This window comes from Pterocles gutturalis, unplaced genomic scaffold (assembly GCF_000699245.1).
Source record: "Pterocles gutturalis isolate BGI_N339 unplaced genomic scaffold, ASM69924v1 scaffold33190, whole genome shotgun sequence".
Taxonomy (NCBI): Eukaryota; Metazoa; Chordata; class Aves; order Pterocliformes; family Pteroclidae; genus Pterocles; species Pterocles gutturalis.
In genome coordinates, this window is record NW_010141987.1 from 22627 (window position 1) to 37710 (window position 15084).

General features: G+C 40.6%; 1 protein-coding gene across 1 annotated transcript in view; it reads left to right on the plus strand.

Moving 5' to 3' along the window:
* Nucleotides 1-301: 301 nt before the first annotated feature.
* LOC104469637 (abl interactor 1) overlaps nt 302-15084 on the plus strand; it is a gene marked incomplete at both ends in the record, with an annotated part of 38535 nt that continues 23752 nt past the window's right edge. The window contains one exon of the mRNA XM_010084220.1: nt 302-469. Within this exon, the coding sequence (XP_010082522.1) occupies nt 302-469 (168 nt within the window). The remainder of the gene's footprint in view (nt 470-15084) is intronic.

Below are 15084 nucleotides of genomic sequence, written 5' to 3' on the forward strand. Positions count from 1 at the left end.
TGAAGGATTGGGCAGACTCAACTCCAGCAAATCATGATAGTGGTGGTTTTTCTACTGAATGAATTGTTTCTCAACATGTAATTTTATTATGGTTAAATATTTTTCAAAGTCTTTATCTGCTCCTTATTATTGAGGATTTTTAAAATGCAGATGCAGGTCTAGTACTTTGACTGCATAGTCAGATCTTCTTGATTACAGATTCTTCTAAATATGGGTTGTATTTTTTTGTTCCTGTCTTTTTCCCCCCAACCCCCACCCGTTTCCTGCCCTTAAGCAAACATCTTTTTCTTTTGCTTTACAGGCTTCAGATAAAAGGAAGGCATTAGAGGAGACCAAAGCCTACACAACTCAGTCTCTAGCCAGCGTTGCTTATCAGATCAATGCACTGGCCAACAATGTATTACAACTGCTGGACATCCAAGCATCCCAGCTGCGGAGGATGGAGTCCTCCATCAACCATATCTCCCAGGTAATCTCTTTTTTTTTTAAATAGATGACTGACAGCATTGGAGGAGGCATTATCTTGTCTCTTGTATTATTGAGCTGGATAGTTTATGTTGACTTCTTTGAAGTCCTTGAGTAACATGATAGAAAATGGTAAGGCTTTTTTCTTTTAATATTTATGCAAGCCACTTTATGATGGAGGTCATGACTGAAATAAAACAGTTCCTTTATCAAGAAGCACTGGGATTATATGTGGTTTAAAGCAGGAGTTAATTACTGAGATTCCAAGATCTGAAGCTGCAGTTGAGGGAGGGGTAGAGAGTAGGATTCTGTTTCTGAATAAAGTCCAGATAGAAGTATTATATGAATGGTGCTATTTTATTTAACAATGCAATATATGCAGTAATCCCATTTGTTTTCGTACCCTTGCAGGATGTAATTTTATGAGCTGTGTGGTGAGGCAGAGGGGTTCACATGCTGCCACGACCTGTTCAAGCCAAACTCTTTCCAAACCGAGGCAATTGGATGAGCGAGCTGACTGCAGTATTGCTAGTGTTGATGCAGGGAAGACATGGAAAGAACAGGCCTGTCCCTGTCAGTGGCAGCTTGTGTTCCCCTGGCTGAAACTTCACCCTAGCTGGCTGTGGCTGAGCGGGGAGAGTTGCTGCTGCTGCCAGCCTTGTACCTGATCTGACACTGGTCTGGTTGTATGGTAACTCAGGGAAAAGATGTCTTTGTTTAACCTGGAAGTGGCTTATTGCATAATCAGGTGGGTGCCATACTAGTGCCACGGAAGGCAGAACAAGATCCACTCAGTTATTTCACCCTTACGTTGCTGTTCTGAAGTGGGCTTGAGTGAGTTGTTGAGGGCCCAGTGTCCACTCTGCCATAAGCTGTTACTGAAATGCAGTTAGATCTTTGCTGGGCTTTGTCCTGTGCCTGAGGCATTTCATAAACAAATCTCAGAAGGTTCAACCTAAAATGTTCTTCAGTGTAGCCAGTGAATTTAAAATTTTTGTTGGTCAACTGATGCCCTGTTAGTGGTACATCTTAGACTGAATACTTGAAAGAAAATTTTTCTCATGGCTTCTGCTGTCTGTCTCCCCATAGGCCCTGCTTGTATGTTTACTGTTCATTTAGAGTAATTGTGGTTTCTAAAAATATTTCTGTTAAATGGCAGCACAGTGGTGCACAGAAAGCATGTCAGCAGGGAGAAGATTTCAGTGCACGTGGAAGGGCCCTTCTAGTAAGAAACCTTTCGTAATGGCTTGTCAGCTTAGTGTGTGCTAAGAACTACACAGGGTTAAATGCTGTATCAAATATTTTAAAAGTACCTGCCACTGAAACAGGAAAGTAGGAGGAAGTACAGTTGCTGTAGATAAGTTTCTTATTCTGTCAAGTATTCAGAGTTTTCTTGATGCTAGGATTATAACTACCTCTGAAGAAATGACTGGATAAAGGACTGAACCTACAGGCTTTCCCAAGGATTGGGTGTCCTTTTAATACTGGCCGTATCTTTTATGTGTTTCAGAGCTGCAGTGTGTGTGAAGCGATGATTATTCTCGTTGGCCCGCTGATATGACTAACTATGGAAAAAGCCAAAATGTTTCATACTAGCACAAAAGGTGTTAACCCTCTGTACTGTTTGCTGCTTGCATTAAAGGCACTATGCTGAAAGCTATTGAGTCACCTGATACATGAACTGGTTGCTAAAGACTATGAACAATCAGTGCTTTGTGGAGCTTTTGAGGAGTGTTTAGCAAGGTCACTTGCTTGTAGTTTCTGTCCTAGTTGGTCTTTCCTGAAACTAATCCTTGCTTATAAATGAACCTCTGCAGACTAATTTTATGGAATTAAAATGGATACAGATAATGCATGCATACCAGCTCAGCTATTTGCTTTGAAATGTTTCTGCTCAAATGCTTCAACTGCTTATCTTAAATCTGCTGTGCAGTTGCTTCCGAAATTCTCGAGGTTTCCAGAGTGTCTTTCCCCATGCTTGTATCAGTCTTGAATGTTTTCATGCTGCTGAAGCGTGGGGATGAACATATTCTCAAAATTCTTCTCTGTGACAGAATTCTGCCTAGAAACACAGATCTGTGGTGTTGACAGTCAATTCTGTGTTTTGCAATATAGAGCAGATATCTGTCAGATAAGGTACAATTTGATAGTTTTGCTGATTTAAAAAACCCCTTTCTTCTTTCTATGGAAGAAAATCCTGTGGCTCTTCTGACCTGCGGGCGGTTCCTGTTTCCTAATGTGTTTCAGTTCTCTATGCATGTTTTCCATAATGACTGTAGGCTAAATGGCTGAGTAGCTAATCTTGATAGTAGCCACTCAATATTTTTCTTAGCTATGTACCTTCTTCACTAGAAAAAACACTAATGAAAAGTTAAGTGATAGAGTGGTGTGTTCTGTTCTTGTTACTGGAGCTTAATTTTACAGATGGAAAGTTTGCTTGCTTTTATAGGAAGAAATTAATTCAGCTTTGATTTCTTGTTGAGAGCAAACAGAGGCTTCACATGGGCAATCACTCTGTGGTGAGGGAGCAGTGCTCTGAACACACAGAGGCAGTGAACAGCTCTAGGAAACATACGTGAAACATAGCAGCCACAGCAGAAGCCTGCCCAGCTGTGTGTATTTTCCATAGTCATAGTTATCTTTCAGCTGTAAAGTGTGAGTCTGGAGTGACCTACCACATAATTATTTACTTCACCCAGTATACAGAGCTGTGCGCATACAGCTCAGCTCTTGGGCTTAAACCCTTGATACTGACTTCAAGCTTTGCCAAGCTGACTTGACCTTTCCAAGCTACTCTGATAATGGCAGAGCAGAGACTTGGTCACTGTTCTGGAGAAGTTTGCAACCCTTCTGGTATAGGAGATCCTACTCATCCTGTTAGGCAAGGTTTGGGGGGAAAAAAGATAGCAAGTCTATGCTTTGGACCAGTGGGAGCATCAAGGCTTTACTGAAGGTATTAAGGCATATATACCTCTAGACTCCCTACTGCAGGCTTTCTGTTACACTCATAATTATGTTGCATATTTCTGTCAGTTCCTATTTGGTGCTTTACTTTGTTTTTGTTTGCTTTGAGAATGGCCATACTTAGAAGGGAATATTTCAGGTAGCTTTGATCTAAGATGTGAAGAGAGAGCCAGCCTGAGTGCTGCGCTGTTACAGTGCGCCATCTTAACTTTCCTTATGGGACACTGGTGTAAAAAGGCAATGGAAGAAGAACTTGAGCCCCATGTGGTTCCTAGCAATTGCTGCTGACTTGTTCATCCACAAATGCTTGGTAGTAGCAGAGCAGCAGTTCTGCTATGTTACAGATTGCGTTCAGTTGCAGCAACCAAAAAGGAATTTCCCTTGAAGAAGACTGAACAGCAATAACCAGGTGTTGTGCTTTGTTTGTAGCATATGAAGTGTAAGGTATCGGTATCTGGAATAGGCAGTATTGTCTTTTGTAGCAATTTTAGGGAAGATGAGTGAATGCATGGACTGGACAGTGAAAGGGGAAAGGAGAAGCTGAGGTTCAGCCTGCAATTGGAGACACACCACGAAGGACCTGGGACACTGAAGTGGGGAAGACCTTAACATTCAGCATATGATGCTTCTTAAGTGCTCCGACAACATGCAGCCAGCATTTTGTCATGCACCTTGATGATGAATTAAGCAAGACACTGTGTGTTTGTGTTCTGAATGCAGTTTATGCTTCATTCTGTTTTTCCTATGTGTATTAAATGAAATTCTAGTTTGCTGTTTAGACTCGTGTTGTTAATTTGTGTCGTTCTCGCATGGGTCCCTGAGCCAATTAGTTAATTCTTTAAAAAATAAAATTTATAAATCCTCTTGTATTCCTCCCTTAATTTTGAAAATCAGTGTCTTTTAGTAAAGGAGTTAAAAATTCAGCTTTTCATAGCTTGTATATTTGACAAGGGGAAACTGTTCCTCTAGAAATTTAGGCCTTTTTTTTTTTTTTTTTTCCTCTTTCAACTTGCTGTTTTTCCCTGCTTCCCTTCTCCTCTTGGAAACAAGAGCTGACTTAAACATGTACCTCAGGATAAATTTTTTGCTGCTTCACTTCCACAAACTTCAAGAGAATGAAGATAGGATAGAGCCAGATTTCTCAGAGGAGAGAGAGGCTGACAGGGACGTACTTGTTTACTGTGTCAAAACTGAAAAATGTAACTGAGCAGTGCTCACATTTATGTCAGAGCAGCTGCAGTACTGGGGGTAGCAACTACTTTTTTTTTTTTTTCCTGGACATAAACAGTTTTAAAATAGCTCAGTATTTAAATCCATGTCTCTTGAAGCATGAAGGAAGCAATAGACTTCTTTTTAAGAAATGGTGATTTGCACTGAGAAACACTGCACCCCTTAAACATTCAGTGTTAAAATTTTATTTTGCATCTGAAGCTCTCTTCTAATGCAAAATAAAGACTTACCACAAAACTATATGTTCTGAAAGCATAACTCTCAGCAAAAAGTCTATGTACATCTTTTGTCTCCATTAAAAGTTAGAAGCTTTTAGAGCTAAAAAAGTAGTAAAATCCCTGACTTAGTTTAGAAGACTCTTGCCTGTTGCCATCCATGTCTAATTCATTGCATGTGTAATTGAAGTACTTCATGCAAGCAGAAAGCCAAATGCCTTCTGTTTCTGTGCTATGGTTGTCTAGCTAAAGTGAGGGACCATGATGAAATAAATACACAGACGTTACCTTTTCTTGTAGGACTTCTGAAACCTACATCTGAGCCTGTGTTGAATCATGGATGCACACCATCCCCTTCCCCAAATACTAAAGCCTTTTCCATTGGTTGAGCAGCCAGTAAGGACTCATGTGGATGAGGTTTCAGAGAAGCTCTGCTGAAGATGTTCTGGGGCTTGAAGGGGTGAGCTCTGAAGTAGTGCAAGTTGATAACACAATAACTGGTGTTTCGTGGCAGGGAAGAAGAACACAAGAGCTGTTAGGTGCTTAGCAAGTCTCTGGTGTTTGAAGAGGCATAAGGCACGTACAGTGGGGACTCTTGAGTTTGTGGGAAAGAGCTTTCTCTGAGAGTGTGTATGTCCTTTGGATTAATGTGATACTGCATTCATGGATTCTGGTATGTGGTCACAACATAGTTCAAATTCATGTTTGAAAGTCAAGAAGTAGAAAGAGGGTAGAAAATGGGACAAATCATCTGCTGCTGAATGCAGGTGGTCGTACCTAAGAACAAGCAATTGTGTAAGGAACTTCAGTACACTTACAGATGGGAGCAGAAGACCTCTCCAGATCCTCTTAGTGGTGACTGTGCTTCCAAAGGACAGCTGTCCAGGTACTTTTACCCTGAAGTTGCCTCTTTAAAAAGAGGAGAATGCTTAAAACTCTGATCTTATTCTCTGACATGAAGAACATATGGGCCTGACAAAAGGATTGTTAACTAGAAAGAAAATTAGTCAGAACTAGAAAATGGTTGATGGCTGCTAACAAGCAGCGTTGACACTGGAGGCCACCTTGTTCAGCATATTCTTTGGAGACCATAGAGAACATCAAGTATGTCCTCAGCAAATCTGAGGATAACTGTAAATTAGGAAAGGTGATTCATATGCTGGATGGCAGAGCTTAAGTGCAGAGGAACCTTGAGAAATTTGAGGACTGAGCCAGCAAAAACCTTGGGAAATTGTGCTAGGTGCAAGGACCTACATATGAGATGGAATAACCACATGCCTTTGTCTGGGCTGGGATGTGACTGCATGAATAGCCATCCTGCAAGGAGCTGGTGTGCTGGTGGATGCTGTGCTGAGCACAGGCCACAACACAAGGCCATCTGGATAAGTGAAACAGTGTGGCAGGGCTGTGTGGGGAAGAGTGTGGCTGGCAGATGAAAGGCAGTGATTCTCATCTGCTCTGCAGTGATAAGGCTTCACCTGGGGTGCTGTGTCCATTTTTTTTTTGTCACCCCTGCCTTGTTAAATAGTGATTTAGGGAAACTAGAGATAGTCCAGCCAAGAGGGATGCTGACGTGGTCAGGGGCGTGAAGCGTGCGGTCTGTGAGGAAAGGTTGAAGGAGTTGTGCTTGTTTAGTCTACAAAGAGGAAGCGAAGCAGTGATGTAACGGTAGCCTACAACTACTGAAGTCTGTCATCTTTGCAGTTAGTCTTTCTCTTGGTAGTGACAGTGTAATGTTGAACAGTTAGCCACAAGTTGAAGCTCAGCATGTTAGAACATGGAGTTGGGAAAATACTTTTTGTTTTGGAGGGTGGTGCAGCACTGGAACAGGTTGCCCTCCAGTGTGAATCTTCTAAGGGTTACACTTCAGTAGCTGGGTATATCCTCAAAGCTGAGTTTGTATCCTTACAAGGCATATCATAAGCTATAGGAACTTAGTGGTGAGAGGGGAGACAATTACAAAGTCAGGGAAGAAACTGTCACTCCATGTCTACAAATCCTTGTAAGCCCCTCTTCCATACAAACTTTCCTTTCTGCACGTCTGGCAGTGTGTGAAGAGACCAAGTGTTTTTACAGGAACTAGAACCATCATCTAATGTTGTATACATTAGAGAGAGAATGTCTTCTCCCTGGTTCTCTTGGACTGCCCTTGCTTGTCAGCAGACACAAATATTCTAAATATGGTGAAGAAACTTGCACTTTTTGTTTAGATTAACCTTGCTTTGGGTGGTGTTCCTTCTCCTAATAAAGTGCTGACAGTTATCTCTGTGGCCTTTGCTTCACATCCTGTTCTTCCTGTACTCTGTGTGATAGAGGCCAAGGCTCCAGCTTGTACTGAGCTTGCTCTGGTAATCTGTCTGCTTATGAAAACTGTTGTTAACTTTGTGCATATCGGCTTCTGCATGATATGTATAAATTACTCAGAATGTAGTGTAATGTGTAAGGGTTGCCTTGTCAGCTGTTGAGAAATTCTCTTCATGACCACAAATGAATACACATAGGGTCTGTCTGTAATTCCTGTACAGTTCAGCTGATGCAGTCAAAAAAACCCAACACACAACCAACAGAAAAAAATCAAAACAAACCAAAACCCCAATGGTACTTGGGTATATATACCTATGTGAACAACCACAACTGGCAGCCTTTCTGTGATGGGGAAGGGCCATTGCTTTGATGGAGAAGAAGAAACTGAGCCAGAAGCTTTTGTTTCCTGTCATCATTTATTCCCACTTGTGTGTGTGTGTGTGTGTGTGTGTGTGAAGGCAGGGTTTGAGCGTGTTTTTGGGGAATAGGGGAAGTTGCTAGCTTTAATAGCTGTTGACTGTAGTGAATTCCTTATGCTGATTCCCGTTCCACAGTCTTGTAGAAGGGCAGTTTGAATGCATAGTTTTCAATATGTTTTAGACCATTAAAGCCTCCTTTCTGCTGTGTATTTGGCGGAAAGCTCTAGATACCTCATTAAATGCTAAATTAAGAGGCCTAATGCAGCCTCCTGCTTTCTGAAGTCAAAGCCAAAAATCCCAGGACTGTGAACATTACTCTGAAAGGCCTTTTTGATAATTTTGTGCAACAAAGGAGTCAAGGGTGTTTGTGCAGTCTTTCACTTCTAATGAAAACCTCTCATATCTGGAAGATATACCACATAAATGAAATACGTCACTAACCTGATTTGAAGTCACATATTGCACTTTTCAAGGAATTTTTTTTTCTTCAGATGCATCTGATTAGATTGTTGCCTGAAATTAATTTTTCTTCTATTTCAAGTGTCAGTAAACCAGCAGTCTTCACATGTGAATAGCACCTGTTTTACATTGAATTAGAGTTTTCTTACCTCTGTCAATGTTTTAGTGTCATAAGGGCAAAGGAAAAAGGAAATGCAGTGTATGAGGTGATGGTTATAAGAACATTGCATCTAATGTAGCAGCAAGTGACCAGCCACCAAAGTCCTAAATTGGTCACTGTATCTGCACCATCCAGTGCAGCTCTCTGGGACATTGGTTTTCATGGTACCTGGGTAGCGTTATGCTTGAGCTGGCTATTTGGGGAAATGGAGGGGAAAAGCAAGTACAGCAAACTTATTGTGAAGCAGATGAGTCTTGGTTGTAATGTGTCACTGAAGCTGCCCCTCTTCATAATCTGCTACTCAGGCACATGAACACGTGCTGCCGAGTGTTTGTGGCTGGACTTCTTATGCCATTCAGAAGGGAATTGTGTGTTCTGCTGGCTGGTTTTATTGGTGGGACATGAAAGTGCTTAGTTAATGTTGACCTGCAGATGGAAAACTAAGTAATGATTCACATGACTGTTTTATAAGCCACCAGTAACATTCTGCACCTCTGTATGTTGCTGCTAGTTTGACTTTGTTCTCTTTGCTTAGCAGCCTTTTGGGACCCATTGGTATCTGTTAAGCATGTCTTGTAAAAGCCTCCTGACAGCTTATATATGCAGTGAACAAACTCTTTTGTTAGTTTATGGTAGGTATATGAATGACTTACTATCTGTTCTTCTAAAGCTGAGACAGCTTCTGGTGTTTTATCGTAACTTTGAGAAAGTGTGTATGAAGGATGGAAATCTAGCCAACTGTGTTAATCTTATTGAACACCTGCCCTGGGGCTGCTGTGCCCTGGTGTGTATTTGTTCCCCAACATCATCTGGGACAGTATGATCTCTGCATCATTGGGGCAGTCACAGAGTACAAGTGAGCAGTTTCCTTTTACTGTAATGGAACAAAGTGTGTGTGAAATTGTATTAATTTATATAATTTATAGCTAAACACCTAAACAGAAATAGGTTACTGTGAGTATTATTTTTTCAGAACTACTCATTCCACTGGAGAATATTGTAGATTCTTAGCTGACCCTGCTGCTGGTGCCATGATGGAAAGGGTATCGTGGTGGTAATGGAAATAAAATTCTAGATTTGTTTGGTTAAAAGGTGTGCTGCATGTAGGGTTTTTCTTTTTTGAGAAAAATCAGAGTATATTTTGGACTAGCACAGTTTGAGTGACAGCTAGTGGAGGTCATGATTTGCTTTTTCAGTCATTCCCATTTGGGACATTGGCTGTGCATGTAGAAGTAACCACCGTAGAAGTATGTCTCCACTTCTTCAATTTCAAAGAAGTAGGTTACTAAGCCTGTCATTTTCCTTTCTAGTGTTCATTCTTGGTTCCAGCAAATAGTTACATTATTTAATAATTTTTGCCTGATATTGTGCCTAATTATATCTCATGGACATGAAAATGTAAGTAGTAAATGATGATAGGATCACAGATCTTGTATTTTTTTTGCTTCCTCTTTGGGAATCTGCCAAATAGCTATGACTTTTTCCTGAATGTACCTTGTATGAATGCTGCTGTGGAGTAGTTTTTGTAGCTTCACCTGTTCATACCTAAAAGCACTTGCTTTTTCCCCTCACATGTTGTCCTGGGATGGTTATTTACGATGGATCTATCAGTACAGTTCGGTATGGTGTCACACAGGGTTTGAAGTATAGCTTGCTATTTCTCTAATAGGTTTCTCTGTTCTTTGCTTGCAGGAGAAAAATAATGTCTTGTCAACCTGATCTTGTCGTGCTATCTCAAATTCCTATGTGTGGCAAAACCAGGAGCAACTAGGGTGTTATTAAAAGCTATCGGACTTCTATACAAAGTGAGAACAAGTAGGGTGGGGACCTTAGAGTTAAGGGGTCGTGATGGAAATAATAAAACATAATTTCTTCAGGAAAGGTCATTTGGGCCCTGTTTTGAGAATACGAGAACAAGGAAGTGTTGAGTAATGACTGAAGGGCTTGATTTGATCGTAGGAAATTCTGCTTTTTTGTTGAACTCAATGTCTTATGGGATTGTTTTTTCTTTTTAAGTTGTATTTTTGAAATGTGTTCAAAATTGGGCTGTATAAGGTTGCAGGATAAGCCTTCAAACCACAAATCAACCTTTATCTGACTGGAAAGGGGAAAAATGTCATCTTTGGGAAGCTGATCCTTCTTTGTCCATTGATAAGATATTCTTACATGTGTTGTGAAGTATTTGACAAGATGTAGCAATGGCCAGATGTAGTATAGGACTAAGAGATATGAGTTAGACTATGGATAAGGCTTGTCTCCTAAACTAGGTGGGAAAAGGTGTCACTGAAGTTTTTGAGCAATGTACACATTTTTGCTCTCTAAGAGCTGATAGGTAGTGTATGGTAAGCTAATAACATGCCAGCTCATGTAGACTAGCAAATTGTTTATTCATCTTAATTAGAAGAAATTAAAGTACAATTTAAACCCGGGTGTCTTTTAAAAAATAAAGTTAGTTTGAAATTATACAGTTGATCTGCATGTGTGTCTTTGCAGATGAAACATAGCATTTGAGAGTGGGTGAGCAGTAGAAATACTGTTATTGAGTGCTCCAACTCAGGGCACTTTTTGCCTGCTGTGGTGATGAGTGAGATGCTGAAGTAACCAAGGACAGTCTCCATTTGGGAGGTGCAACCTGTAAGTCATACCAGAAATATCCTATCTTCATGGATTCATGGGTCATTGAGGTAAAGAGAGAAGTCCAGTCAAACAGTCTGAAACAAATCAGACTTTCTCAACTATCTGATGTCTTACCTGTGCTTCTGTGTTTGGACTTAGTTTCCTCATATGCCCTAAATCTCATGTTAAGAGACAGCACTGACAGCGTTATAAGCCTGTAGGCTGATAGGAGCTAGACCATCCTTTATTGTGTTTGTTCCTCTCAGCACACTGAGGATGGTCCATTCACCACTTATCACTGTTGTCGTCTCCTCCTAAATTGATGTATAATTAAGCATATCTGTTTCTGTGCTTTATTTTCATCCATGTGCCCTATAGGCATGTCCATCCGTCCCTTATTTTGACAACCTTTTGTGGCATGACAGCTGACAACAGAAGTGCTTGTCCTTCATATATTACAGTTCTGAAGCATCCCTGATGTAGTGGTAGTGTTTGGTGCTACTCTGGCTTCTACATACTAAAAGTAGAGAACTTCCAGGGGTGTGTTTGGTATTTTGGTTAAAATAGTGTGGCTTTCCCTTTTCTTAGTACCGGCTGTAGCACCTTAACAAATAATGAAACTTCAGGAAGTGGGGGATGGTTTCCGTAAGCTCTTATTGAGAGAAATTTGAGTTAAATCACTTGCGATTTTTCTGCTTTAAGCATTCTTCCTGCAGTGCGGTGTGCCTCTTGGCTGGCAGAGAGAATATCAAACTTCAATCTGAGTTAGCTTGCTTCTTACTTGTAGACCTCCAGACCTGGGAGCAAAAGGAGCTTGGTGGGACCACAATTCCAAGTTACTTGCATCTTATTTTCAACTTAACATCTTTATGAAACTGTGTTTCCCTGGGCTGCATTAAAGGTGTAGTCCTTCAGTCAGTGCAGAAACTCTTCAAAGATTCTCTCTACTACAGCTTGGATTTGAATTACTTGGAATAAATTTACCTAATGCATTTATTCTTTTGGAAATTATTTGAAGAAAAATTTAAAGACTGTTTTCTGTGTGAAATGTTTGCCTGAAATAAGATTGAGAGACTGCTGCTGACAGGTCATTAATGGATAATGACAGGTCACCTGGTTTGTATGGTTTAAAAACATAATTTAATCTGTGGAAACAGAATAAAGAAAATGTGGTGTGAATTTTTCCAAATGCATTTTTAGAAGGCAGAGGTTCTGCAAACAATTACATGACTTAAGCAAACATCCTGGAAAAACAGATTGTGAGCAGCCTGCAGATCTTACTGAAATAAAGATACTTTTCCTGTGTACTCTTCCCTTCCTGCCCATTTGCCTTGATTTCTTCATCATGGTAGTTCTTAAAACAAATGCATTGTTGGTATTTACATTAGCTATATACTTTTGGGAGTAAACATTGTCTGTATTGCTGGATGGATATATACAACATAAATCCAAAAAGTACATTGACCTCACTTAGGAAAACCAGGCTTTACCAAAGCAGTGGGGAGGAGGCAGGCCACAGAAGTTTGCACAGCTGTCTTTTTGTAGTCCATTAAATTGAGTCCTGACAAACCCCTTTATCTCTCAGGGAAATATTTTACTCCTCCCCAACACCTCCCTCCCTGGTTAAGGTAACTGTAGCAGTATATCCCAGACAGTTTCCCGTGCAGGTGGGTTTTTTGCAGAAGCTCAGTGACTTTTCAGCATGTGTTTAGTTGTCCAGTACTGCACAGGTCAATTGCGGTGCTTGTTACTGTAAAGCTGGAGCGCCTTCTCTTGAAATGCTGCAATGTGGTTCAGAGGCTTGTAACCCACCACAGTGTTTGGAGCACCTTTACCAGGGCACCAGTACACCTTCCTCTGTTAGCTTTAAATACTTCACTGATCAGTATTTGTGCAGTGCAAATATAACTTTTGCCTAAAGTGACATTGAGATGGCCAATCTCTTTTTCTGCAATTCTCTTGTGACAGACAGTGTTTTGTTTTCTGCCTTCCCCCCATCCTGCCTGAATTGTGGGCTCAATTATCCTGAGGACATCTTGAAAACTAGACTTCTGGTGGCTGCTTTCTACAGGCTTCTTTCTGTTTGTCATCCCCAATGTCTGACACTCCTCCCCAAGCGTTTGCAATCAAGTTTAATCATTATGCTAATAACTGCACAGTGGAAATGTCTAATTTGTGAACACATGATCAGTTTGACTAATGAATGTACTGTAATAGTAGCAGGATAATATGTTCAGCAGCAGGGACTCTGTGCCTACTCATAAGACTTCTCTAGGACTTGTACTGGCTTTCATCCTGCCATCAGGCTTCAGCGCTTGTGTTCAGGTGCATTTGAGCAGGACAGAGCTGAGAACTCGCTGCTAGGTGCGTGCATGTGTACGAGTCTGAGAGGTGGTCCTGGAGGACCGGTTGGCTGGTGGCATGGTTTCTTCCTAGGCCAGGTTCCTCTGCGAGAGTGCCCAGCCTTAGTCAGGAAGAGTTTTGTCTGGGGAAGGCTGTGGCTCAGTATGGAGTGAGTGCTGCTAGAAATGCTGAGGCCATGAGGATGTTCCCAGCAGATATAATTGCAGTATTTCACATCGGTTGCGGACAAGACTAGGAGGCTAAGGGAAATCCATTTACAGAAACAATGCGCAACTTCCTGTTCTAGTTGTGTGTGGAAATTAAAATGGCAATGGAGAAGTAGAACAGCCTTACCAATTCCATCTCTGCCCTGTCCCTTCCTCCCCACCCTATTAAACTGGTGAACGTCATACATGCTTGTGATTTGACTGTCTGTCTTCTGCTTTTACTTAATATATCCCAAATTACAAGAAGTCTGCGTGACTCAGTCCAAAATAGTAACGTAGGCTTGGAAAAGATGTGAGGGATTTTTTGTTAACTCTCCTTTTTTTTGCTCTAATATTTTAATAGGCTTTCATACACAATGCTGTGGAAAATGGAATTTCAGAAGAAGTTTGAGCTGAGTGAAGTTCATGATGCTTCTAAGCTTGTCGTCTGTTGATGTACCTTTGGAAGGGATAGCTGGTTACTGAAGGGAGTCTGAGAGACTGGGTCAGAGAGTTGAACTGTCTTGTTCTATATTTGTCTTTGAAAACAAAAGTGAGGAGCTTGTCAGATCCTAGTTGTTTTGATGTTGAAGTGACATGGAAGAGCTCTTTGCTGCGTTAATATGCTGAAGGTAGTGGTATGGATAGTAAGTTAACTGCAGAGTGGAATAAGTATACAGAAAACTTGTAAGTGGGATCTCTAGTGGCTAAGGCTTGTCCCTGCCATCTTATTTTACTGATAAGATTCAGCAGTCAATGGGGACAAGAGATAAAAACTGGCCATTGATGATCATCCTCCCATTGGAATAACATCTCATAGCGTTGCAACAAAGTTGTTTGCCATAGAGACTTGCTTGCTTTGTACAAAATCTTGAAAATATCCAGAACTTTGCATTTTCTACAGAAAAGAACTATTGAAGTTCAACCTTCGAACATTTAGGAAACAAAGGAAGAGAAAAATAAATTTAATGTATGGTAAGCTGTGTTTGTGGCACTAAGCGAAGAGGGTTTGTGGTGTAGATAGTATGACTGTTTGCCATCTGGTGTCTGTTTAATTAATGCTCATGAGTTACTCTGAGTGCAGTGCTGACCAAACTGAAAACCAGCAGATTTCCTGCTAGCTTATATCACTGCCATGAAATGAGATATTATCAAGGAGGTATAGAAATAACATTGTCCCTTGGATGATTTGTAACCAAAATTGTGCTGGCAGGTGGCTAAAGGATACTCAACGTCATTTCCACATGTATTGTTCCTGTTTTATGTCTTAGGGAAAAAATCTGTCTCAGGACTGTCAATCTTACAGACCTTATAGGCCCTGAATTCACGTGGAAAAGGAGCCTGCTTCGTAAAGGGATTTTTTTGTGTGTGGTTTTTGCTTGTGTTTTCTGGTGGGTTTGGCTTGTTTGGGATTTTTTTGTTTTGTTTTGTTTTTTTTTTTCAGGAACATGATTTACTTAAAATTAGTTCAGAAAACTTTCAAGTAAGGACATGCAACAAAGTAGAATAGTTTTTATGTGAGAGTTCTGTTATTCTTTATCATAATGATTATTTCACAATGTAATAAATCCACTATCCCAACCATGTAACATAGCGTTTACTGTTGGAAAATATTTTATTTTTGCTATTAGAGGTGATAAACTAAAGCACTAAAGAGGTAATAAATTAAAGCTAAGGCTATGTTAGCTCGCTTCTTTAGTGGG